Below are 25390 nucleotides of genomic sequence, written 5' to 3' on the forward strand. Positions count from 1 at the left end.
CAATAGCAATAACAGCAGACGGCCAATAGACACCATTCAGGTTGCGGCCTATTATGTCAGATGGCATAAGTGGCAAACAAACAAAAATAGATGATTGCAGCCTAAGGATATATTCTCCCAGTCCAGGAGGCTCAACACTAACATTGCTGTCCTTCTGAAGACAGGCCAAATATTGGTCATCTCATAGAAAGTCTGTAGCACCAAAGATTTAGAGAACACTCTGAACTCTTCCAATAAAGTGGAAAATTTCCAGCTCAACTTATGGGGTGTTCTTGGGGGACCCCTGGCTTCTTGTTGCATTACTCTCCATCGTGCATCTCTCAGGTTTTCATAGATCTGCAAGGAAGAAGCTCATTGAAGATTTTCTCATCCATAAAGCACTGAGAATCACCTCAGATTACAACACCTGCTCATATCCCACACCTTCATGTGGGTGAAGCCCACCAGCTTGCTCTATAAAACAGAAACTACTGCTGCAAAGCTCTTTTCGGTCTCATCTCACTGCAGAAGCCATTAATATAGAAAACACTCCCCACCATGTCCAGAGACCAGAAACAGATGGACTGCACAAAATGTAGGCCTATTTGGCTTGAAGTACTTTTCACTAGACTTCTCATTTTTCCTATTTGCCATGTTATTCTTGTAACTCCAGAAGCAAAGAGCACACTCCATGGCCTGTAGGGCCACAAGGAAAGCTCCACAGTCTATAGCCTGCCCTGCAGATGCAAGAGTCTCCTAAGGTAAACACACATGGGAGCACATATCCCTCCCCACTCATCCATGTGCAGACTCCAGGTGTAAAAATTACTTGAGGCCCCTGGTAGGGGGGGAGGAAGCTTTATACCATTTAGCTCCTCCCCATGATCATGCTATGGCCTCAGTATGTATCTTTGTTCTGTAGCACTGGTTACAACAAGATATCAGATTCTTCCCTATGCCCGCCATTCTAGCTTTTGAGATGGACAGCCATGGAGGCTGGTCCTGTTGAACCTCTTTCACTGTATTTTAAGTAGGTTTAATAATAAAGGGCGAACAAAATGCAGTTATTGTGGTACACCTTTCTTTCCACTATCAGTCCCAAAGATCACTATGATAGAGGAGAAGAGGGAGAAGAGGGAGAAGAGGGAGAAGAAGAGGAGGAGAAGAAGAGGAGGAGAAGAAGAAGAGGAGAAGAAGAAGAGGAGAAGAAGAAGAGGAGAAGAAGAAGAGGAGAAGAAGAAGAGGAGAAGAAGAAGAGGAGAAGGAGGAGGAGAAGAGGAAGAGGAGGAGGAGAAGAAGAGGAAGAGGAGGAGAAGAAGAGGAGGAAGAGGAGGAGGAGAAGAGGAGGAGGAGGAGGAGAAGAGGAGGAGGAGGAGGAGAAGAGGAGGAGGAGGAGAAGAAGAGGAGGAGGAGGAGGAGAAGAGGAGGAGGAGGAGGAGAAGAGGAGGAGGAGAAGAAGAGGAGGAGGAGGAGAAGAAGAAGAGGAGGAGAAGAGGAGGAGGAGAAGAGGAGGAGGAGAAGAGGAGAGGAGGAGAGGAGAAGAGGAGAAGAGGAGGAGAGGAGGAGAGGAGGAGAGGAGAAGAGGAGGAGAGGAGAAGAGGAGAAGAGGAGAAGAGGAGAAGAGGAGAAGAGGAGAAGAGGAGAAGAGGAGAATTTTTAAAAAATGCTTCTCCAATGTGACGGCAAGACGAGTACAGGAATGGAATTTTATGGGTTTCACTGAATAGGATCATTTAATGGTCGAGAAGAACGAGTTACTTACCTTCGGTAACGACTTTTCTGCTGGATACATTAGCTACCTGTGGATTCCTCACCTAATGAATACTCCCATGGCTCCAGCATTCAACGGAAATCTTCTTCCTAGCTTCTGCACGTCGACGAGGACGTCACATTAGCCCACGCGACGCCGTCTGACATCATACAGGCAATAAGAGGTCCGTGCCGACGTCAGTACCAACATTTTTTACGTGCATGAGAACAATAACCCAATGCAATGAAAGAGCAAGGCAACATCCCATAACATTGTAAATCACACAACATTGCAATAAAATGGCTATAGATTTAATATAACTCCCTTTTTTTTTTTTAAACAAACAAATATATACTAATTATGTATATACACAAAGATATATATATGCACATATATATATATATATATATATATACACACACACACAATATATATATATATATATATATATATATATATATATATATACACACATATATATACACATACATACACACACACACACACATATATATATATACACAAATATCCATATATACAAAATCTATTGCAGTCTTGAAGACCAATAGGAGCGCACTCAAGGATTACTTGGTAAGACCAAAAAGGCAACGGGGAGGCGGGTGGGACCGTGAGGAATCCACAGGTAGCTAATGTATCCACCAGAAAAGTTGTTACCGAAGGTAAGTAACTCGTTCTTCTGATGGATACAACTACCTGTGGATTCCTCACCTAATGAATAGAGTCCCAAAGCAGTACCACGCCCGGTGGTGGGTGCCTAAATGGTCAAACCAAGAAATCCTGCAGCACTGACCGTGCAAAATGGCCGTCCCTTCTGACCTCAGAGTCCAAACAGTAATGCTTCGCAAAAGTGTGAAGGGACGACCAAGTTGCGGCCTTGCAGATGTCGACCACAGGAACACCTCTGGCCAAGGCCGAAGTGGCCGACTTAGCTCTGGTGGAATGAGCTCTAATGCCATCAGGAGGATCCTTCTTTGCTAAAGAGTAACAGATTTTAATGCAAAGAACAACCCACCTGGAGAGTGTTCTCTTGTGGACTGCCTTTCCTCTCCTCTTGCCCACGTATCCGATGAACAGCTGATCGTCCAGCCTGAAGTCCTTCGTTCTAGCAATGTAGAAGCTTAACGCCCTCTTTGGGTCCAAGCGATGTAGTCTCTCTTCCTCCTTTGAAGGATGAGGCAGAGGATAAAACGTGGACAGAGTAATTGTCTGGGCCAAATGAAAGGTTGAAACAACCTTCGGAAGGAAAGCAGCCTTGGTCCTCAACACCACCTTATCCCCATAAAAAGTTGTATAAGGGGATTTTACCGATAAGGCCTGCAACTCACTCACTCTCCTTGCAGATGTTATAGCCACCAAGAAGACGGTCTTAATAACTAAATACCTTAAGGGACAAGAATGCATAGGTTCAAAAGGGGACCCCATAAGGAAAGTCAGGACCAAGGACAAATCCCATTGAGGCATAACAAATGGTTTTGGAGGATATTTATTTAGAAGACCTTTCAAGAATCTGAGAACAATAGGGGGACTTAAATAACGATGGTTGGTCTGGAAGACAAATGAAGGCTGACAAGGCAGGCAAATAACCTTTAATGGTAGCCACTGCACAACTTTTCAGCGCTAGAGAAAGAGCAAAAGACAAAACATCTGACAGATGAGCAGGTAAGGGATCAATCTGTCTCTCTCCACACCACATAACAAATTTAGACCACCTATTAGCGTAGATAGATTTAGTGGAGTGTCGCCTGGCCGCTAATATAACATACACTACATCAGGCAGGAGAGAGAAGGAACTCCGGTTGCCCCGCTCAATCTCCAGGCATGTAGGTGCAGACTCTGGAGGTTGGGGTGTAAAACCTGCCCCTGCGACTGCGAGAGGAGGTCTGCCCGGAGAGGGAGACGGAGCGGAGGGCACAGTGAGAGTTGGAGAAGGTCGGAGTACCACACCCTCCTTGGCCAATCCAGAGCTATTAAGATGACTTGGGCCCGGTCTTGGCGAATCTTCCTCAACACTCGAGAAATCAAGGGTATGGGGGGAAACGCGTAAAGGAACTGGCCGCACCAGGTTATCTGAAACGCGTCCCCCAACGCTCCCTGCATCGGATACTGGAGGCTGCAGAATAACGGACAATGCGCGTTCTCCAGAGTAGCAAACAAATCTATCCGAGGAAACCCCCACATCTGGAAGATTAAACGGACTTGATCTGGATGGAGACGCCACTTGTGGTCGGCCGAGAAATGGCGACTGAGACTGTCCGCACGTACATTCAAGACCCCGGCCAGATGATTTGCTACCAAGCAAATCTGATGGTCCTTTGCCCAGGACCATAGTCGAAGAGCTTCTCTGCAGAGAAGGTATGACCCTACTCCTCCCGGTTTGTTTATGTACCACATCGCGGTAGTATTGTCCGTCAGGACCTGTACCGGACGACCACAAAGGGAAGGGAGGAAGGCCTTGAGAGCCAGACGTACAGCCCGCAACTCCAACAGATTGATTTGAAAAATCTGTTCCTCTGGAGACCAAAGCCCTTTGATCTCCAGATCCCCCCAGATGAGCTCCCCACCCTAGAGTGGAAGCATCCGTTATGACCGTGGTCACTGGTGGTGACTGCGCGAACGGCTTTCCTTGTGAAAGATTGTTGCCCTCAATCCACCACTTCAAGTCCACAGCAGTATCTCTGGAGATCTTGACAGCACCTTCTAGATCTCCTTTGTGTTGAGACCACTGCCTTCGGAGGCACCACTGAAGAGCACTCATATGCCAGCGAGCATGCGTGACCAGCAGTATGCAGGAGGCAAACAGACCGAGCAGACGAAGGACCTTGAGGACTGGAACTACCGCTCCATTTCGAAACATTGGAACCAACTCCTGAATATCTTGAATCCGCTGAGGCGGAGGAAAGGCTTGATTCAATGTTGTATCCAGTACTGCCCCTATGAACAGGAGGCGCTGAGAGGGCTCCAGGTGAGATTTGGGCACGTTCACCAAAAAGCCCAGGTCGAACAACAACTGGGTTGTTGAGTGCAGATGATGTGACACAAGCTCCGGAGACTTGGCTTTGATCAACCAGTCGTCCAAGTAAGGGAATACTGCTATCCCCTTCCTTCTGAGCTCTGCCGCAACCACTGACATCACCTTCGTGAAGACTCGAGGTGCTGAAGTAAGACCAAACGGGAGGACCGCAAACTGATAGTGCTGCGACCCTACCACAAACCGGAGATACTTCCTGTGCGACTTGAGTATCGGGATATGAAAATAAGCATCCTGCAAGTCGACAGACACCATCCAATCTTCTTTGTTCAACGCAAAAAGCACCTGAGCTAGGGTCAGCATCTTGAACTTTTCCTGTTTGAGGAACCAATTCAAGATCCTCAGATCCAGGATTGGTCTCAACAGACCATCCTTCTTGGGAATCAGGAAGTACCTTGAGTAACAACCTCGACCCCTTTCCTGCTCTGGGACCAACTCCACCGCACCCTTTGAAAGGAGGACTTGAACCTCCTGTTCTAACAGGAGGTGTTCTACTGAACAATAAGATGGGCGGGGCGGGATGGGGGGGGCGGAAACTCCTGAAAGGGAAGGGTGTAGCCTTTTCCCACAATACTGATAACCCAAGTGTCCGATGTAATAGTCTCCCACTTGTGGAGAAAATGCCGTAACCTCCCCCCCTACAGGAGAGGAGTGAGTGGGAAATGGTGGAAGCCTAAGGCTGCTTTCCCTGCTGCACCCCTCCAGAGGACGAGGAAGAGGCAGAGTGCTGCTGAGAGGCTCCTCTGGTGCGGGGCCCTACCCCTCCCTCTAAATGATCTATAGGGGAGGGAAGAGGTGGGTTGCTGGAATCTCCCCCAAAAGGAAGAGGAGGAAGAGCCACGCCCAAATCCACGAAACCTCCTGAAAAATCTGGAGGAGGCAGAAGAAGGGGCTTGCAGCCCTAATGATTTGGCTGTGGCCCTGCTTTCTTTAAATCTCTCCAAGGCCGAATCTGCTTTGGCTCCAAACAGTTTGTCCCCATCAAACGGGAGGTCCAACAGTGTCGACTGCACGTCCGCAGAAAACCCTGAATTACAGAGCCAGGCCTGCCTCCTTGCCACCACAGCCGTGCCCATTGCCCTAGCCACCGAGTTGGTCGTGTCCAGCCCAGACTGGATAATCTGGGTTGCGGCAGCCTGGGCATCCAAGACAACATTCAAGAGTCCTTGGGGAAGCTCCGTAAATGAAGATGAAATATTGTCCATGAGAGCATGGATGTATCTCCCCAGAATGCAAGTCGCGTTGGTGGCCTTCAACGCCAAACTACAAGAGTAAAATATCTTCTTGGATTGAGCATCCAGCTTTTTAGAGTCTCGGTCTCCTGGTACCGTCGGGAAAGATCCAGGCGCTGACCTAGAGGAACAGGAGGCTTGCACCACCATGCTCTCCGGCGTAGGGTGTCTAGACAGAAAGCCAGGGTCAGATGGTGCAGCTCCATATCTCCTGGCCACAGCCCTATGAACGGCCGAGGAAGATACTGGCTTCTTCCACACCTCTAACACCGGATCAAGCAAAGCCTCATTAAATGGCAAGAGAGGCTCCGCTGCAGCAGAGGCCGGATGCAGTACCTCAGTCAGTAAATTCTGCTTCGCCTCTGCCACCGGCAAAGGCAGGTCCAGAAAGTTAGCCGCCTTCCTCACCACAGCGTGAAAGGTAGCAGCCTCCTCCGTATATTCCCCTGGAGATGAAAGGTCCCACTCAGGGGAAGTATCCAGCCCACTGGCTGTATCCAGACCATGCAGTCCATCACCAGAGTCCTCAACCTCTCCTTCCTCCAAGACTCGTTGGTATTCCTACTCTTCCAAAAGACGGAGAGCACACCTCCTCGAATGTAGTCTTTCCTCGATACGTGGAGTCGACATGGCCTCCGCTGAAGTCGAAGATCGGTGCTGATCTCCAGAACCATCTGACGCAGCGCCTGGCGCCACAGGCAGCTTCGCCGCCGAGGAAGGAGCCGGACGAAGACATCTTGGAGTCTCCGATGGACCCGCCGGAGTCACAGGACGAAATCCTGACGTCGACAGGATGGAAACCTCAGGGGCCAAAACCTCTGGAGCCACCGGAGCGGACACCGGCGCCGAGCCCACATTCCCTATAGGGAGAAAGGGCATAAAGGGTGCCGGCCGTAGAGGCGCAGGATCACCCAATGAAAAGGCCAAGGGCCCCGAAGGACCAGCCGGAGCACCTCCTGGAGCCATCTGTTGAAAGATGGTATACATCGCATTCAGAAATGCGGTATTATCGGCTCCAGGGGCAGGAAAAGCTGGATACTGGGGTGCCTGGATCGAAGGCGACCCCGACGCCAGCCTCGACGACGGAGACATCACAAGAGGCTGCATCACCTCAACCACAGACGCTTGTCCAGGCAAAGTCGGTGACGTCGGAGAGGGCAACGGCGTCGATGGATGTGGCGTGACCGTGGGACTAACCTCCCAAGTCTTCCGACGCCGAGCCGAAGGCGACCTCGAACGAGACTCCTTGCTGGAATGACGCCGTGAATCCCTACATCGCTGGGAGTCTCGATGACGCCGATGAGACCTTGGCGAAGAAGACTTCTTATGATGTTTCTTCTCCTTTCTCTTCGACTTCGCCATGAATAGTTTAGCCTCACGTTCTATCAGGGCCTTCGGATTCATGTGCGGACATGAATCACAAGTTGCGACGTCGTGGTCGGAGCTTAAACACCATAGACAGTCGGAGTGAGGATCAGTAACTGACATCTTGCCGCCACACTCTCGACAGGACTTGAAACCAGACTTCCTCTGAGACATTATTACCGCAGAGAAAATCCACGCAGCAGAAAATACACTGTAACTATGAAAGTAACAGTAGCTCCCTCGAAGATAACCGTTTCGAATGCACGGAAAAAAGGGAACGGACGTCGGCGAGGACCTCTTATTGCCTGTATGACATCAGACGGCATCACATGGGCTAATGTGACGTCCTCGTCGACGTGCAGAAGCTAGGAAGAAGATTTCCGTCGAATGCTGGCGCCATGGGAGTATTCATTAGGTGAGGAATCCACAGGTAGTTCTATCCATCAGAAACCTGATTCTTACAAAAAATATTCCAGGTATAGTAGGGTTATTTAATGTATGCATTACAAAATGCTAAGGGTTGGGACCTCGCAAGAAATGTTTTATGTAGAAATGTAGGACAACAGATTACTTTCCTCAAATCTCATGGATCAGGAGATTGTGTGGCTTCAATGAAAGACATTGCTTAACCCTTTGAGAATGGAGTATTGTTTGTTTGCATAAAGCAGCACTACTAAATTAAATGGCTGGCCAAACCAGACAAAACAGGGTAAAAAGTCTCAGAAGACTCAGGGAAGGGAAAAAAAAAAAAAAAAAAAAAAAAAAGGACCGAGTAGAGACAAGAACTGAAATGACTGCAAACATCTGCTGGCTGTCTCTCTTGTGGTTTTCCATGTACTAGTGTATCAGAAGAAGCCAACCATGTTTTAATATCGCTTCATAGTACAGTGGTCTCATCAAGATACAATTGTTATGTCCTAGGCATAATAAATTGGGAAGTAAACGCGTAGATGATTTTAAACCCAAAATCTTGAACTGCTTTCCAGAGTGTCTTGGTGGCTAATTTTCATGATCTTATTGATCCGGGAAAAATAGGGAATTGCATGAAGTCTATAGTAAGAGTGCCATTGGTCCCAACATAAGCAATAAAAAAGGCACCCCCCCCCCCCCCCAAAAAAAGAAGAAAACAACTGGTGTGAAGTAGGCCCACAAACCCACACCCTAGTGGTGCTGCACCTGCTACACTATAGACAGCTATGTTCCTGCTAGACACTATTTGTGATTCCACATATTTAGCACAGGCACCAACACAGCACTTGAATCATTCATTTTCTTTTGCCAGCGTTTTGTGCTAACATCCCATTGTTTTTCTTTTGCTAAAAGTCAGTCTATCTCATCACCTGTCTGCCTGCAAACGTGAAGTCAATGATCATTCTCTGATGATGCACTAGAGAGGGAAGCAGCCCGATGGCAGTGGAATTCTTTGCAGTATTGTTCATGCTTGTGTCTGGTTGCAGAGTGTCATTGGTCGGTCATTGAGTGCATGCACAAACGGACACCTGTAAGCTTCATTTGCCAGTGCACCAAAGTAAGCTACATTGGACCCTGCTGCTCGGAGTATGACTGACTCCTGTGGCCAATGGTGGTGGCACTAACAAGTTTTCAGTGCTTCAGTCAGCACTGAACTACTTAGCACAAACGCTCCTACTAACCAAGTAGCTGCACTCTTATGACACAAGCAGGTGGTGCATAAAGCCACCTCAGGGATCCAGTGCCAGTTTACCAGCTGCACTACTGATTTCTATGGCCATGCTTGAAAACTGCGATAACAGGCAACTGTGTTTTTTCCTCTGATCTGTATTTTTGCATTACATGAGCCTATTCCTCTAACCTTAAGGCTAGCCTTTCAAGGAAGATTAAGTTGACAGCAATTAGTATGACAGTTTAAACTTCATGGAACTCAATTAGTACTCAGTCGGCTGTCACATAAAGTAAGACTTGATTGGATAAGTCCAAGTATGAGCAACAGTGACCAGCAAAGTAAAAACAAAACTGCATATTGGCACACTTAAAATATCTTTATCAGGTCACAGATGGTGGTGATAATGGCTAAATGTCCAATATTCATGGCAAGACTCCACTATTAGTGAAAACAAAAGTATCTAAGCATATAAAAATACCAACGTGCATGTCTCCACCAAACACCCACCTCATGTCCCAAACTTTTTTCTATTTTGAAAGATGAGTAAAATTACTAATAACATCTGCCAGGTTAAAAGCCATTATTTGGATTTTTTAACTGCTTTCATGCTGATCATTCTCACTTACACCTACAGGAAAATAGCTTCCAAGTTGCTAGACTACACATTTTTTCCATAGTGTTAAGAATAGGGACTGCACTCAATATGCAAGCCAACAGTGCACTACATTGATTCAGTCTTTTGTTGCAATTTCAATTACATTGTAGTTCCAGTATTTTTACACGTTTCGTCAGAGTGCATGCTGCATATGAAGCCAAATAGGAATGCCAGTTTCCCGGAACACAAAGGTAAATTACTACATGCTACTGGAGGCCCGCATGTGACCAATGATATTCGCAAATTAAACTGGAGTAAGCCTTGAAGAAGCCCCACGGAGGATGAAATGTGTTGGCTATTGCTACAATTAAAAATGCTTTTATAAAACCAACAATAAAGAAGTGAACAATAACGGAATTTGCATACTGCATTTTATGGAAGCATGGACATTTGACGTTTACTAACTCTGGAGCCGTACTATTCACAAGATACTTCTTTGGTGTGGCGAGTAACAATAGGACTTGAACTGCTATCTTTATTCTCTGATAAATGCATAGAAAGTGGATTTTTTCCATATTGTTTTGGGTACCTTCCATTGTTATTGAGCAAAGTGAACATAGAGGTGCCCCCCACTTTGTGGGCAGTGCTATAATTAGGGCTCAAATAATTGACTGCAAATGTAGCCACTGAGTTAGCGTGCTCCACGTACTTGCTTCAAATTTAATAATGTTGTTGAGTGTTACAAAAACACACAACAGTACTGAACAAGACAAGTGATTAAGTAAAGTCGCTATTGAGGTAGGTGGCAATATCTAGGAACAATACTCACTCCTTGGAGGCCTTGAAATTGGATTGTTGGTCGTGCAGGTGCTACATTCTGTAAAATGAGAAAGGAATAAAGTGAACATTTAATCTACTGGAGTCCCAAAAAAAAACACTAATACAGTTTTTAAATACACACATTGATAATTAAAGGAAGAAGCACAAGATTTAGATGCATGTGATAGCTCATACTCAGAGTTCTAAAACCACCACTTACATGAGCTTCATCAGAATGCTTCTTCCCATATATTCATTCCCCAAGTAACCACAATAATTTATTCTTGTGTTGAAATGCTGTGGAAGTTCAAAACTAACTATGGAATACCTTTAGTAGCCAACTGTGGATCCTGTAACCAAGAAATTACTTTCTACTGAAGCACATTGGCTTTTAGCCTACTCTTTTGAGAGGGGATTATGGAGGGTGTTGAATGTGCTTCAGGAAACTTTATTTCCATGTTGCTATATTACATAATATAGAGGTGGACCAGACAGCTGGATACAATTCGAATATCAAAGGGGCTTAAAGGAAAACAATCATACTGGTGAATTGCTAAGAGACTGCTGCTCAAAAACCTTCTGTCAATGTCCATGCATGCAGCGCACAACAATATTTCACAACTTTCATGCAACTTCACTTTCCAGTACAAATCCATTAGCAACCCGGATTTAACTATCCCTATCAAATACACTTTTGCCTCTTTTTAAATGTATTTATTTTTTTATTTCTGCCCATCGTTGATGGTGTTCCATTTGACAGGTTTGAGAAACCGCTGTTGATAGAATATGAAATTTGGATTTATGGTGTTTTACAACAACCTGGGCAGTTTACCATGTTGAAAATTTGGTCATGATCATATTGAAAACACTTCCAGCACATTCGCAATCCCATTCTTTATTATGGCAAGTTCCTTCTAAGTAAACTACTTTACTCAAGTACCATTTAACAGTCAAGTGATTTTAGATATGACATTTGGGCATGATGTTCTGCCCTATAAGTAGTACTTTTAACCCAATATTTAACAAGTCAACATAGGATCCAAAAAGGTTAAAAAACACCTTGTTAAAAAAAAAAAAAAAAAAAAAAAAAAAACACAATTTGAAAAGTCTGCCACTCAAAGACATTATCTTAATTGAGGATAGCTGAATGTAATGCACATACATTGCCATTAAGCTTTCTTCCTTTTACCAAAGGGGAAAATGTGTTTGAGTAAAGTGTATAAAGCTTTGTTCAATAAGGGGATGGACCTTTATTAGCCTTCTCTGGATTACTTTTTCCATCTTTCTCAAAGGTAGTTTATACTGTTGAAACCAGGTAAGAACCGGGACCTTGGTTTCTTGTGTTGCCCAACAACACTTCTTAAATCAGATTAGAAAGATGGCAAGCTGGTCCATATGATTAGCAAACACAAAGATGTATCGTCTTCAATCAAACCACTTATCCCCAGCCCTTGCTTATGGGAAATAGCAAATGTCTGCCTGGATGACAGTCATTACACTTGTCTTTGTACTTGCTTAGAAAGCTTTATCAACTTGATGTACTGGCTGACCCAAGAAACATGTTTTTATTTTAAGGGATGTGTAAGGAGGAGACAAAAATCAGGCAATATTAACTTTGTAAAAACATCAAATTTCTACAGAGTTTTACTGAATATGTACTATAATTTACATGAGGTGTTTCTTTTTTGCTGCAAAACTATTAGAGAGTGGATGGACTCTTACACATTGTATGTAGGTAAATGTGTATTATGCTTGCTCTAGAAATTTCTAAAAATATGTCACAATGCGCAATTACATTCACAGTAAAAATGTTACATCATACACATGGAAACAATAATCATGCTGGGTTTTTGCACTTTTGTTTCAGCATGAGGTGTCCTTGTGTCTAAAATTAACGAGAGGATACATTTCGTGCTAAAACACAGCACGTAAAGATAGATTTGCATTGGGTGTAATTTTGTAGCCAAAATTGTGTCATTGACCATGTATGTTTTATCTTGCTTCAGAACATTTACACAAAATTGATGGAAAATAAAAATTTTATGAGTGGCCTCTGTGTTGGATGTAGGAGATTGAGTATGTATAGGAGTGTCCAAAAAGAAATAATGTTACTTCCATTCTTAGATTCATAAATAAAGTCACTGAGCAGGCAATTCTTGCAACAACTAATATTGCTCGGCTTTGCTGCTTCCCAGAATTTCTCTAGAGTTAAAGGATTTCAGGAATCCTTCAGGGACTGAATGGTGGAAAATAGTATATTATGGGAAAAAAAAAAAAACAACACAATGTCAAGTCTTGAGAACATTTGGGATTCTCTCCACTATTCAGAGGCTTAAACTCTGCTTCAATCTATCAATCAGGGATTTGTAAAGCGCACTACACACCCGTGAGGGTCTTAAGGCACTGAGGAGGGGAGGGGTGAGAAGTTGAGGAGGGAAGGTTTGGGGTGAGGGAGGTGCTGCTACTGCTCGAACAGCCAGCTCTTGAGGAGTTTCCTGCAGGTAAGGAGATCTTTGGTCTGGCACAGGTGGGTGGGAAGTGTTTTCCACGTTTTGGCAGTGAGGTGCAAGAATGAATGATCTACCACCGGTTGTAGGTCTGCGGATGTGTGGGACGGTTGCGAGGGAGAAGTCGGCAGAGTGGAGATGCCGGGTCGGGTGTAGAAGGAGAGTTGTCTTTTAAGCTATTCCGGTACGGTGTTGTGCAGTGCTTTGTGATCGTGGGTGAGGAGATTGAAGGGGATTCTCTTGTTGACTGGGAGCCAGTGCAGGTTTTTCAGGTGATCTGTGACGTGGCAGTGGCGGGGGATGTCCAGGATGAGTCGTGCAGAGGCATTCTGGATGCTTTGTAGCCTCTTCTGGAGTTTGGCCAAGGTTCCTGCGTATAGGGCATTGCTGTAGTCCAGCTTGCTGCTTGTGTGACTGTTCGTCTGGTTTCAGTGGGTATCCAGTTGTAGATCTTTCGGAGCATGCAGAGGGTGTTGAAGCAGGAGGAGGAGATGGTGATGACTTGCTAGGTCATGGATAGTGAGGGGTCCAAGATGAATCCTAGGTTGCATGCGTGATCTGTGGGAGTCAGAAGGGTTCATCCCATGTGGAGGGGGTGGAGCCGAAGAGGAGGACTTCCGTCTTGTCGGAATGGAGTTTGAGGCAGCTGCTCTTCATCCATTCAGCGATGGCCTTCATTCCTTCGTGGAGGTAGGTCTTCGCTGAGTCCTTGGTGAGGACCAATCTGGGTGTCATCGGCGTATGAGATGATGTTGAGGTTGTGGGATCGGGAGAGGTTAGTGAGCGGGGAAATTTAGATGTTGAAGAGGGTCGGGCTGAGGGACAAACGATGGGGTACGCCGCAGATGATTTCAGTGGCCTCTGAACGGATATGGGGGGGATGGGGGAGGAAGGCGGAGTCTCTGGGTTCTGCCAATGAATAAGGAGGTGATCCAGTCCAGGGCTCTGTCATGGATTCCAGCATTGCTGAGGCATGAGCGTAGGGTGTGGTATGGAGGCAGATGGTGTCCATCGCACCAGAGAGGTCCACGAGGGTGAGGGCCGTGCTTTCGCTGCTGTCCAGTAAGGTTCTGATGTCATCGGTGGCAGCGATGAGGGTTGTTTCGGTGTGGTGGTTGCTGTAGAATCCGGATTGGGAAGGGTCCAGGGTGCGGTTCTCCTCTAGGAAGCAAGTTAGTTGTCCGTTGAAGGCCTTCTCAATGACTTTTTGCTGGAAAGGGTAGCCGGAAGTTCTTGGTTCTTTGGGTCTGCCTTGGGTTTTTTGAGGAGGGCATTGATCTCAGTGTGTTTCCTGGTCTCCGGGAAGGTGGCAGACTAAGTGTAGGAAGTTGGCTCTGTATGCACTATTTCAAAGTAAGGAATAGTATGCACAGAGTCCAAGGGTTCCCCTTAGAGGTAAGATAGTGGCAAAAAGAGATAATTCTAATGCTCTAATTTGTGGTAGTGTGGTTGAGCAGTAGGCTTATCAAAGGCATAGTGTTAAGCATTTGTTGTACACACGCAGGCAATAAATGAGGAACACACACTCAAAGACAATTCCAGGCCAATAGGTTTTTTTGTATAGAAAAATATATTTTCTTATTTTATTTTAAGAACAGGTTCAAATTTGACATGTAATATTTCAAATAAAAAGTATTGCAGGTAGGTACTTTAGGAACTTTGAATAATCAAAATAGCATATATACTTTTCACATAAATCACATATAGCAATTTTAAAACTAGACAGTGCAATTTTCACAGTTCCTAGGGGGACTAAGAGTTTTAGTTCCTGCAGGTAAGTAAACCACCTACGGGGTTCAAGTCTGGGTCCAAAGTAGCCCACCGTTGGGGGTTCAGAGCAACCCCAAAGTTACCACACCAGCAGCTCAGGGCCGGTCAGGTGCAGCTATGCCCGCACCTGTGGTATAGTGCACCCTGCCTTAGGGCTGTAAGGCCTACTAGAGGGGTGACTTACCTATGCCACAGGCAGTGGGAGGTTGGCATGGCACCCTGAGGGGAGTGCCATGTCGACTTAGTCATTTTCTCCCCACCAGCACACACAAGCTGGCAAGTAGTGTGTCTGTGCTGAGTGAGGGGTCCCTAGGGTGGCATAAAACATGCTGCAGCCCTTAGAGACCTTCCCTGGCATCAGGGCCGTTGGTACCAGGGGTACCAGTTACAAGGGACTTACCTGGGTGCCAGGGTTGTGCCAATTGTGGAGACAATGGTACATTTTAGGTGAAAGAACACTGGTGCTGGGGCCTGGTTAGCAGGGTCCCAGCACACTTCTCAGTCGAGTCAGCATCAGTATCAGGCAAAAAGTTGGGGTTAACTGCAACAGGGAGCCATTTCTTTACACTAAGGAGCTCTTGATTATCTTCCGTAGTTGGAGTGTGATGACAGAGCTTGCTTTGTTGAGGATGTGGTGAGGGCAGGGGTCAGATGGAGAGCCAGAGTGGATGGTGTTCATGAGTTCGATGGTGTTGTCGTTGATGGGGGTCCAGGAGAGCAGGAGGTTGGTCAGTGGTGAATCTGTGGTGTTGGTGGTTGCCCGCGGGGGGGGGTGGTAGACGAGGGTCCCTTGGAGGGTGGTGTTTGGGTCAGTGTGGATTTAAAAGTGCAGGAGTTTGGCAGTGCTGAGTGTGTCTTCGGTGTTCGTTGTGATCCTGATAGTGTTCTTGTGGAGGACGGCGATACCTCCTCCTGGTTTGTTGGATCGGTCCCTGCTGGTGATCTTGTAGCCATCCCGGAAGGCTATGGCAATGTCGGGCGCTGAGGAGGGGATTCATCCAGGTCTCAGTCAGGAAGGAGACATCTGGGGAGGCCGAGTCGAGTAGATTCCATATCTCTACTGCGTGCTTGTGGACGGAGCGGGTGTGGAGAAGGATACATCTGAGATGGTTGCGTCCTGCCTTGGTGGGTGGGTCATTGGTAGAAGGGTCCGCGGGGGGTCTTGAAGGCAGGCATGAGTGTGGTCGCTGTTGAGGGCATAGAGGGTGGTGTCGTCGTAGTGGAGACATGCGTGGCAGCGGTGGTTGGGGGGTGGGGTGGTGAGGGAGGGGTCAGGGGTTCTGGCGTAGGGCACGTTCCAGGCGCAGACGGGCTTGCCTTTGGCATGCCTGCTGCGTGGCCACCATTAAGTAGGGAGGCAGCGGGAGGAGAGAACAGCTGTGAGGGGGCAAAAAAGTGGTGCAGAGAGAGGGAGGGAGGAGGACAGGACAGCTGGGGGGGGGCAAAAAAATGGTGCAGAGAGAGAGAGAGAGAGAGAGAGAGAGAGAGAGACACACACACACACACACACACACACACACACACACACAAAGGAAAAGGAGCACTAAGGGACAGTAGTGGAGCAGAGAGCAAAGCAAAAGGATGAGAGAGGCAGAAAATAGCCTAGTAGGAAAGTAGAGCTCTCCCACTAGACACCAGGGATGAGGTGCAGGCAGAAGCCTGCGGGTGGAGGAGGGCCCGAACTCCTGAAAGGGGTCAGGAGTTCAAAGGAGCCAGGGATAGGGCTCTACTTGGAGGGTGGAGCCACTGGAGGCAGAGCAATGCACTGACCAGGTGCATCACAAAATTAAGGTGCTGGGTGGGTAAGTACAGAACTTTACTCACTGGACATTGACAAAGACTGCACTATTCCTTGATTGCTTTTCATGTTCTGCTTTATAAGCAAAAGTGTAAAATGAAAAGAAAATGTGTAGTACATTAAACTGTAGCTGCATTTTTCCAATTAGATTTCTTTTTATATGTATGCATTATGTTTACAATAGTTCTTGGAAAATAGGAAAATCAAATCATTACTTAAAGATGGGTTATGAGGAGCTTACACAACCACAAATTATATTTGAACTCCCAGCGTTTTGAACCTTCCAAAAGAGGAATACTTTTTCACTTGCGATCAATGTGCTTGCTTATAAAACATGTGTGATAATTCTTTTGCTACCACAGTCTTTAGGTACTCCACATTACACACAATCCTTAAGGCTTGCAACTGAATTTGGGCCGTGCCTTGGGTAACATTTGATGTTTGAGAACGTACATGTATGTATTCAATGTTTGTAGGAATCATCGTGGTACTACACTGAAAGGAGTGACCCCCGCCCCCCACATTCCCAACAAAGCAAGGAGACTGATTTAGAAAACCAGACAACAATTCGCCCCTCGATTTATTCATTCACTAATTATAGTTCTGTGAGCACAGATATAATTATAGAGCTGCATATTACTGTTAAGTCACCTATCCAGCCTAAATTTATCAAAAATAAATCATTACCCATAGTCCACACAATCATTAAAATCTTAACTCAGAAAATGATTTAACCTATTCAAGCCTTGGAAGTCGGATATAATCAGGATTAGATTTCTATATAAAAAAATAAAAAAAAAAAACATTTTTGTTCTAAGTCATGAAATTGTGATACCCATTTTATGAGAAAGGTATATACACATTTCTCAGAGTATGTTTTTCATTGAGCATAAAGCCTATTGCTTATGTCAGTAATGTTGGAAATTAACTTTACAAACATCAGGTGTTGACTGCAGTTTAATATCTTGAGAAACACATGGGAAGCCAAAATTAATGTTTACATCAACCATTAAAGTGTGCATCTCATATGTACACACAGACATAAATACAAACACACATACAGTACACGGTGAACAAGTCTAGCATGGTTTTCAATGTCAAGGTAGCCAGAGGTCCCAGGATTTTCGAGTCAAAAACCACATTAACAACTGGAAAAGACAAAAACATGTTAAGAGTATATTCTCACGAATGAAGAATGCTGGCTATTAACTAATCTTGACAGGGGGAATTATATGTTACAACTGTTAAGAGATTGTTCTGGACAAGAAAAAAAACTGGCAAGTGTAACTTTGGTCCTACAGTCTAATTTACCGAGGCGCTTATATTAGAGGAGAAACAAAAGAATGAGGGGACAAGCCCAGTCCACAGTTCCAGGAGCAGATGGCCATCTAGAAGTCAATCCTTTCCACATTTCTGGGCAGAGGTGAAAAAAGGAAAGGTTGGGCTTTTTGACAGAAAATAGATCCACTTCAAGAAAAAAGCTGCAGTTCATGGTTTCATTCTTTACACAAGAGATTTAAGCTTCACAAAAGGGGGGGGGGTTGTAAATTATGTACAGTTTGAAAGAAAAACAGTAGGTGTGGTCTTGGAAAGCCACTTCGACAGGAATAGTACTTGCCTTTTTTAATAAGTGGTTTTCGAAGTCTGCTTCAGCTTGTTTTGAATCACAGAAAATATATCATAGCCTGAGGAAGCAACGGGATGTAGTTGCAAAAACACATACTGGCTGTCAAACATTATAACAAAGAAGCATTGGCAAAGCCAATAGTTCTTGCCTATTAAACTTTGCCAAACCGTTTAAGCCAGGTAACTAAAAAGAAAAAGAGCAACGACAGACGCCCCCTGTCATTTTGTGGGAGTGTACATGCATTCAACACGTGTTCCTATATTTTTTATTTACACATTATGAGATGCAGCAATTAAAAAGAAAAGTTAAAGAAAAGCAGTGCAAAAGTGAATTTAAAAAAAAAAAAAAAAAAAAAAAAAACTTAGCAAAACTGGGCATAAACGATAAAAATAAAAAAAAGAATAAAAAGGATGAACAGTCCTGGGAGCAGGACGGTGAGGTGGTAGTGGAGAAAACACATGAGAGCTGAGAATAAAAGCAACATGGAGTGCGGGAGGTGAGAAGGAACACAAGTGAAAGAAACCAATGTGAACTTGCAGGTGGTGGGTATCGAGATGTACCCAGAGGTGACAAAAAGTAGAGAGTAGGGAGTAAAGAGGCACATGGGCGCAACAGCATGAAGTGAAGGAAAGGGGGAAAAAAAAAAAAAAAAAAAAGCACATTGGGGAGATAGCTGGAAACTGCATGCACTCTAATGGCGTGCAGTCGAAGGGATGTCACAACTATGCTCTATGGGATGGACACATACAAGTTGAGAAAGTATAAAGCAAATGACGGTAAGGCCAACTAATAGTAAACAATGGACGGCCCGCGTATGTTCCTTGGTAAGCCCACATTATCTTTCACAAACAGACAGCTTGTGCTGTCTGTTGGGCTCAACCTAAAAAAGGCTTTATACAACCCAAGAAGGATAAATTCATATATCACCATACAAATATTTTGTTAAGGAATCGCAGTAGCAATACAGCGAACAGAGGGTAGCATTGTGCTGACCGATTTATATAGTTAAGAAACGTTTAAAACCTTTTTGAAGTGCTCGGGCACAAAGGCAAGAAAAAGAAGATATACCATTCCAATTGTTCCAAAGTTATTTGCTTGAAATATACATTTCCTCTAGAACATGCATTTTTTCCCAAAATCACTTTCTAGAATTTCAGTGAGCGAGTCAACACAGTAACTGTATCAATCAACAGTTTAATGGAGGTTTACTTATTTAATTATAGCAATACAACCAAAGTGAAATGTTGAGCATTCAGTATAGTATTGAGAAAACACAGTTTGGAAAGCATTAGTAGTTTTGGTGATTGAAGAAGTAGTAATTAGGATGACGAGGTGGTTGATACTGATAAGAAGTAGGTACTCCATTATGCTTTTGAAAAAAAGCTACAGTGCATTTAAAGCGCATTATAAAACTCTTGCAACAAGCATATTTCAACTGATCTACATTTTCAGTTGAAACCAATGGAGTTTCTCTTCGTCCTTTAAAATAAAAAAAATAAAAAAAATAAGATATGCACTACAAATATGACTAAAACAAAATCTAAGCAGGCAGGTTAGGGAATCTTGCTAAAGCTCTGAAAGAGTGCCACTAGAAAGGGTGTTTGGAGGGGGAAACAAAAGCAGGTAATTAGTCTGCATTATGAAGTCCTTGACTCAGAGGAATTGCAGTTTTTTCGTTTAGGCCGAGAGGAGTCCAGTCACAACAGACCAATACTTAAGCTGATTTTGGAGAGAAAGGCTAACGTTAAACAGCTGGGTTCACAACAAATGTGTGTACCAGTGTTCCTAAAAAAAAAATCAAGAATTTAGTCCAATTTACCATGCAGGTTCACCCAAAACTTTCAACGTTAGTGGCTAGAGATACTGACTGCTTTAGTGTGCATGCAGAGGCACCATCCTCTATTTTGGGTAAAGACATTAGTAATGCCCGCCCAGAATCACTAAGGAGCTACATAAAGAGTAAGATGCCACAAAACCAATTATGTCTTCTATTTTTACGGAAAGATCTAAAAGGTTACTGACTGTTAAGCTAATGGGAGTCATGGACATGGCTGGGTCTCCACACCTGCAAAACCATGTGCTTAACCGAGAACAGTTTTGCCAGATTTGCAAAATCGGTTCCTCACAGTTAAACATTCAAAGGTTTATGGATTCTTAACAAAAAAAAAAAAACCACACACACACACACACCACATTAAATCCCGATTGCTTGCCTTTTTCTAGGAAGCTTTAGGCCAAGGCCAAAACTGGAAAAATCAATTTCACGAGTGCCATGGAAAGAACAGGCCTGGGATAGCTGCTTGTCCAAACTCTATAGGAAATTTTTGCATACTGTGGACAACTGATCTGCTGAGAAACTATTCCTGCTTTTGTTAACTTTCTGGCTGGCCAAATATGCATCTCACTGCTCTCAATGAGAACTTGGCAGCTGTGAGTTCACTGGAGGATCTCAAGTGTTTGTTATTTCACCAGCAGAGCATACATGTCTTCGTAATCATGGACTAGGGAGAAAAACACAAAGTGAACCAAGTTTCTTATCTGAAGGAGGCTACCTGCCCCTTAACAGGCTTAAGGGAAACTGTTTGCGCAGAAGATGCTGGTGAGTGTTTAAGGCAGCTTCACCCATGCTATAGACATTCTCTGGGTCAAATGTGCTTGTGCCAAATAAATAGGCCTTTCTCTGCCATATAATATTCAGGGAGATTACTTGTGACGTGGACGTAGTCTGTTGTTTAGACATACCGCATGCAGGATAAGATGGTGGTTCTATGCAAAAGGTAAAGCCAATCAGCTTCTATGGACTTGGAGTTGGCACTAGGGCAACTCAGTCTGTCAGATTCATCTTTGACTTTTCTGGCTGTATCCGTGCACCGTTTCAAACTATAATATAGCATTAAAGCCCAGTGAAAAGGGCTACAACAGTTGTTAAAGGCCCTCTTACTGTGTTAATATCCCAGACCACAGCCAAGACAGAGGGCCTTTATAATCATACGCAGAAGGGCTAGAATCCTGCTGGAACACTTCACTCACTGGCAGAAGAGCTACAATGCTATTAGATTATTCCATTGACTGGAGGTACAATATTTTAAAATAATCAGGAAAAAACATAAAGACGAGCATTGGATCCGTTAATGAGCCATTTTGTTATCTTCAATGGAGCTCCCAATATTCAGGCCAAAGCTCTCCCTAAATGAAACCATTATGACCTACTAGACTGATCTGCATCCAGACCTGCCTGGAGACCGCTTCCCCCCACTTGTCTGGCTCAACTGGCACAATCTACACCAAGTGATTGTTTCTGATTACACCTCTTTTAGCTGCTTGGAAAACACACTTAGAAGGTATCCAATGGTGCCCCAGGTATTCACATTAATTGCTTGCCTTGAAAGCATGCAAATACAGGCTACGAAACTGCACCAAATAATGTTTAGCTTGCAATAACATGAAAAGTTACCCCTTCTCCCTTCATGTGGGTTATATTTGTACAAGCAATTATGCCCATTTGCTAAGTGCTAAGTGCGCTTCTTGCATTCTTTATTTCTGATTAGCGCTTACATTTATCTATATCTGCTTTATTGTGCTTAATTTTAGGCACAAGTGTATGGAGTTCCGCGCAGGATTCAACTGGGTGCCTTGTGTCCGGATTGTTTTTGGTAAATTGGCCAATCCATTAGGGATCCTTGGCCCTGACGAATGCCCTAGACCAGTTAGGCTACCATAAGGGAGATACAGGTTGGTCTAGGTGAGGGTTTGAATCATTACCCTCATGAACCATCCAAACATGGTTTTTAGATAAACATGTGGCCCCAATTAATTAAAGGTGATGCACATACCTTCAAGCCGTGGGTGTTGGTTTCTGTGGCTTGGATGGGACTGCACAAGAGCTTACCCCATTTCAAAGAGGTCAACCATTTCAATGAGACCGGTCAACCAGATGCACGAACTGCCTCAATCTCTTGAGCCCTTATGCTTCAACTTCAGTCAGATCTTTTAAGTCTGTCTGTGAAGTCTAAATGCCAAATCTGCAGCTGCTACTGGGAATCAACTGATCGAGTGGGTGCCCCACCTCTAGAACGTTAACCATGAAAAGAAGAAAAAAATAAAAAAATCCACCTGATGTTCCCTTATGCCCCCCAACCACTGCATTGACCCTACTGCAGTGCTCTATTTGTGCCTGTGGTTTCCGGTGCAGGCACCAGCACTTATGTGAGGGTCGGCACTTATTTTGCTGCCTCAAGTATTTACTGCAAGCAAAAGGCACAAATGTGAAAGACTGAGGAAGAAAAAAAACAAAAGTGCCATAAAAGGAGAAAGCAGAAAGTGTCTGTAAATGGATTAAAGAGGCCCAAGATGGCTTCAGGGTTACGCTGCCTCCGTATTCTGTGCTTGAACATTTATTTGCAGCAGCCCAGTGTTTCAGAGGAGAGCTCTGGGCAACGGCACATTTTTATTTACAAATTAAGCACTGCCCTACTGTAATTGCTAGCCAAATCACAGCACCAGTTGTCATCTTTCTGCTTCTTGGGTGAGATGAGTGAGGACAGCAACTAGTTTTCCCTTGAATAATAACCTGCTCCGGTGTCATCAGCCCAGCACCTCATCCCTTTGCTCCCAAGTTGCTAACCACTAGAGAGCTTTCGCCCCGTTAACTAGCCCAATTGCACCAGTTCTTTGGCAAACATAAGGCACTGTGGTCTATCAGTTACAGATATAATGGAACAAATGTCCAGACTTGGAACATATGTAAGAATAACAATTTAACAGGTTTAGCTACATTGAGCTGGAATTGTAAACAAAGCTAACACAGAAGGCTGAAAACTCAAGGTTTTGGAGGATTGCTACGAGTTCACAAACTTATTTAAGATGAAAACATGGTCTTTAAATGCCAAATTTATCTGAATTTTAGTGCATTTCCAGGGATTCATCACATACATTTCTCTGGTTCAAACAAGGCTACCAGCTGCTGGCTTCATGTTTGTAGCAAGAACATATGATGGACGGAATGCAGAACAAATCAAACATTCATCCCCAGTCACAGCTCTGGGTTTAATCCATCAGTTGTTTTGCTTGCCATGCCATTCCAGTTTGGACCCAGCCATATGCAAATCAGTCTTGACCCTGTTCCCCATGGGAACAGTCCAGCCCGAACTGCCTGGTGAGCAAAAGAAAAATGTATTGAACCCAGTTCTGTGACCGGAGGGGAGTGTTTGCATTATTCAGCGTCCATCATCTTTTTGTGTTGCTAAAGTTGCCCTAAGTGGGAAGGGTATGCCCAGACGTGTGTCTCTTGCTCACTAGGCTACTGGATTCAAGCTAGCCTGGCTGACGAAGGGTGATACCCTGAAACCAGTCCCAGGATGCTCGCTCCCAGTCCAGTGAAGTCCTGGTTAGGCAGTTCGAGCTGGACTGTTTCCATGAGGGACAGGGTCAAGACTGATTTGCATATGGCTGGGTCCAAACTGGGGTGGCATGGTGAGCAAAAGAATTATGGATTTAAACCAGATCTGTGACTGGGGGTGAGTGTTTGCATTGTTCAGCACTCCATCCATCATCCTTTTGTATTGCTAAGGCTTCATGTTTTTGTCATTCATTTTAACCGATCTGTCTTTACCCCTAGGAAATGTAGACCATTGTTTTCATTAGAACACTTTTCATAATGAAAGGTTTGCAATTGTTTTGTTTATGTCCCAAACCCTTCTTCATCTGGAGTGGTTGCTCAACATAGATACCTAAGAGAACCAAGGTTACAAAGTGGGTAACTTGTTCATATAAATGAATGGATATTACTCGAGGTACGAGTCACCCGTGGTACAAAGTTGCTCACAACACAGATGCTGACCAACTGCCCCAGAACCCAGAGGGAAAGTTCTCACTTTCATAGTGAAGCACTGACCTGGCTAGAAGTTGGCCCAGGAAAAGTAGTTTTAGGAGATTTAGCAAACTGGGCACCAGTAGTTGGACACTGATAGGACGTTGCCATGGAAACAGTCTTTCAGGAGCCATGGACAAACCTGCGGCATATGCAATTATCTTCAAAAAAAAAAAAGTGAAATCAAATTAAAATCGAGAACTAAATCACAAAAGGTCCAACTGTGCACTCAATAATTAATAATAATGCCCTTGAGCTATAACCAAGAGGCAGTGGTGAGATGGCAGAAACTCTGAATTAGATGCAGGAACAGCACTATTAAATTATACCTAGAAAAAAAAAAAACAAAAAAAAAAAAAAAACTTAAAGTAATACAGCTGCAAGCATGTTTAATGTGCAACACTATGGTTCCGGAAACAGAGGGCTGAAAGGAGGATGTGATGAAACAGTCAACACATTTTGCTGTTCTTAATGACACTCAGAAGTTTACTGAAGAAAGATGGAACCTGAGAAAGCAAGCAACCACCCAAGCCATTTCCAACCCATAGCAATTACAGTGGGCATCATTGCATGGAACAGCTGAATGGAAACTGAAACGTGAACTGCAAAGTAACACCTACAATTGCTTCCTCTTCTTCCTGCAGTGTGCTGAAAGCATGTAAAGTACTGCACAATTATCAGAAGAATTTGGCATGTAGAGGAGAGGGCTGTAGTGAAAACTCCAAATACATGTGACTTAAAGGAAAATGAAGGGTAAACTTGACTGTTTCAGAGACTTTAAATAGGGAACGTGTTTCTGTCACTTTGCTCAGTAGCTGCTTGACATAAGTGCAGAATTTCTTTTGGCTGAGGAAATAATGGAGTAGATTTTCCTGAGACTTACTCAGAGCGATCGGGCAAAATGCAAAGACCTTCACGTTACAAATCAGTTAAGGGTTCAAAAAACATGTACACGCATTTTCAGAGTGCTTCAACCTAAAGTTTAGACCAATTAGGTGTCCTTAAATTGTATTTGAGGCATCTTATCAACATTGCTGTTAATGGATTTGAAATAAAACTTAAGTCTTTTGGATCCACAATCAAAAACCTCTCCATACATCTTCCCAACAGCAGACAGAGCAGGTCACACGATAGGAAAGATGAACCCACAATTCCCTGTTCAAACGTATGCATCTTCGGTGGCCAGTTTTGATCCGCAAAAAGCATTAGCTGTCTCCCAGTAAGCCAGGCAGCCTGGGAGAAATCTTGCAACACACTCCCAATATTAATGCAGGAAGCAAACTGACAACGCAGGTAATTTCAAATATTGCACCACGTTTCCCCGTCTTATCACTTGCTTTCCCGTGATCATTTCATTGCAAGTACAACCTGGCAATATCAGATTAGGG

The 25390-nt window shown here is 44.4% G+C and overlaps 1 protein-coding gene across 1 annotated transcript in view; it reads right to left on the reverse strand.

The window, feature by feature from the left end:
- Window positions 1-25390, reverse strand: part of ELL2 (elongation factor for RNA polymerase II 2) — a 238435-nt gene that overhangs the window by 152459 nt on the left and 60586 nt on the right. The window contains exon 2 of the mRNA XM_069225710.1: window positions 10442-10489. Within this exon, the coding sequence (XP_069081811.1) occupies window positions 10442-10489 (48 nt within the window). The remainder of the gene's footprint in view (window positions 1-10441; window positions 10490-25390) is intronic.

This window comes from Pleurodeles waltl, chromosome 1_1, assembly GCF_031143425.1.
Source record: "Pleurodeles waltl isolate 20211129_DDA chromosome 1_1, aPleWal1.hap1.20221129, whole genome shotgun sequence".
In the NCBI taxonomy this organism is placed as follows: Eukaryota; Metazoa; Chordata; class Amphibia; order Caudata; family Salamandridae; genus Pleurodeles; species Pleurodeles waltl.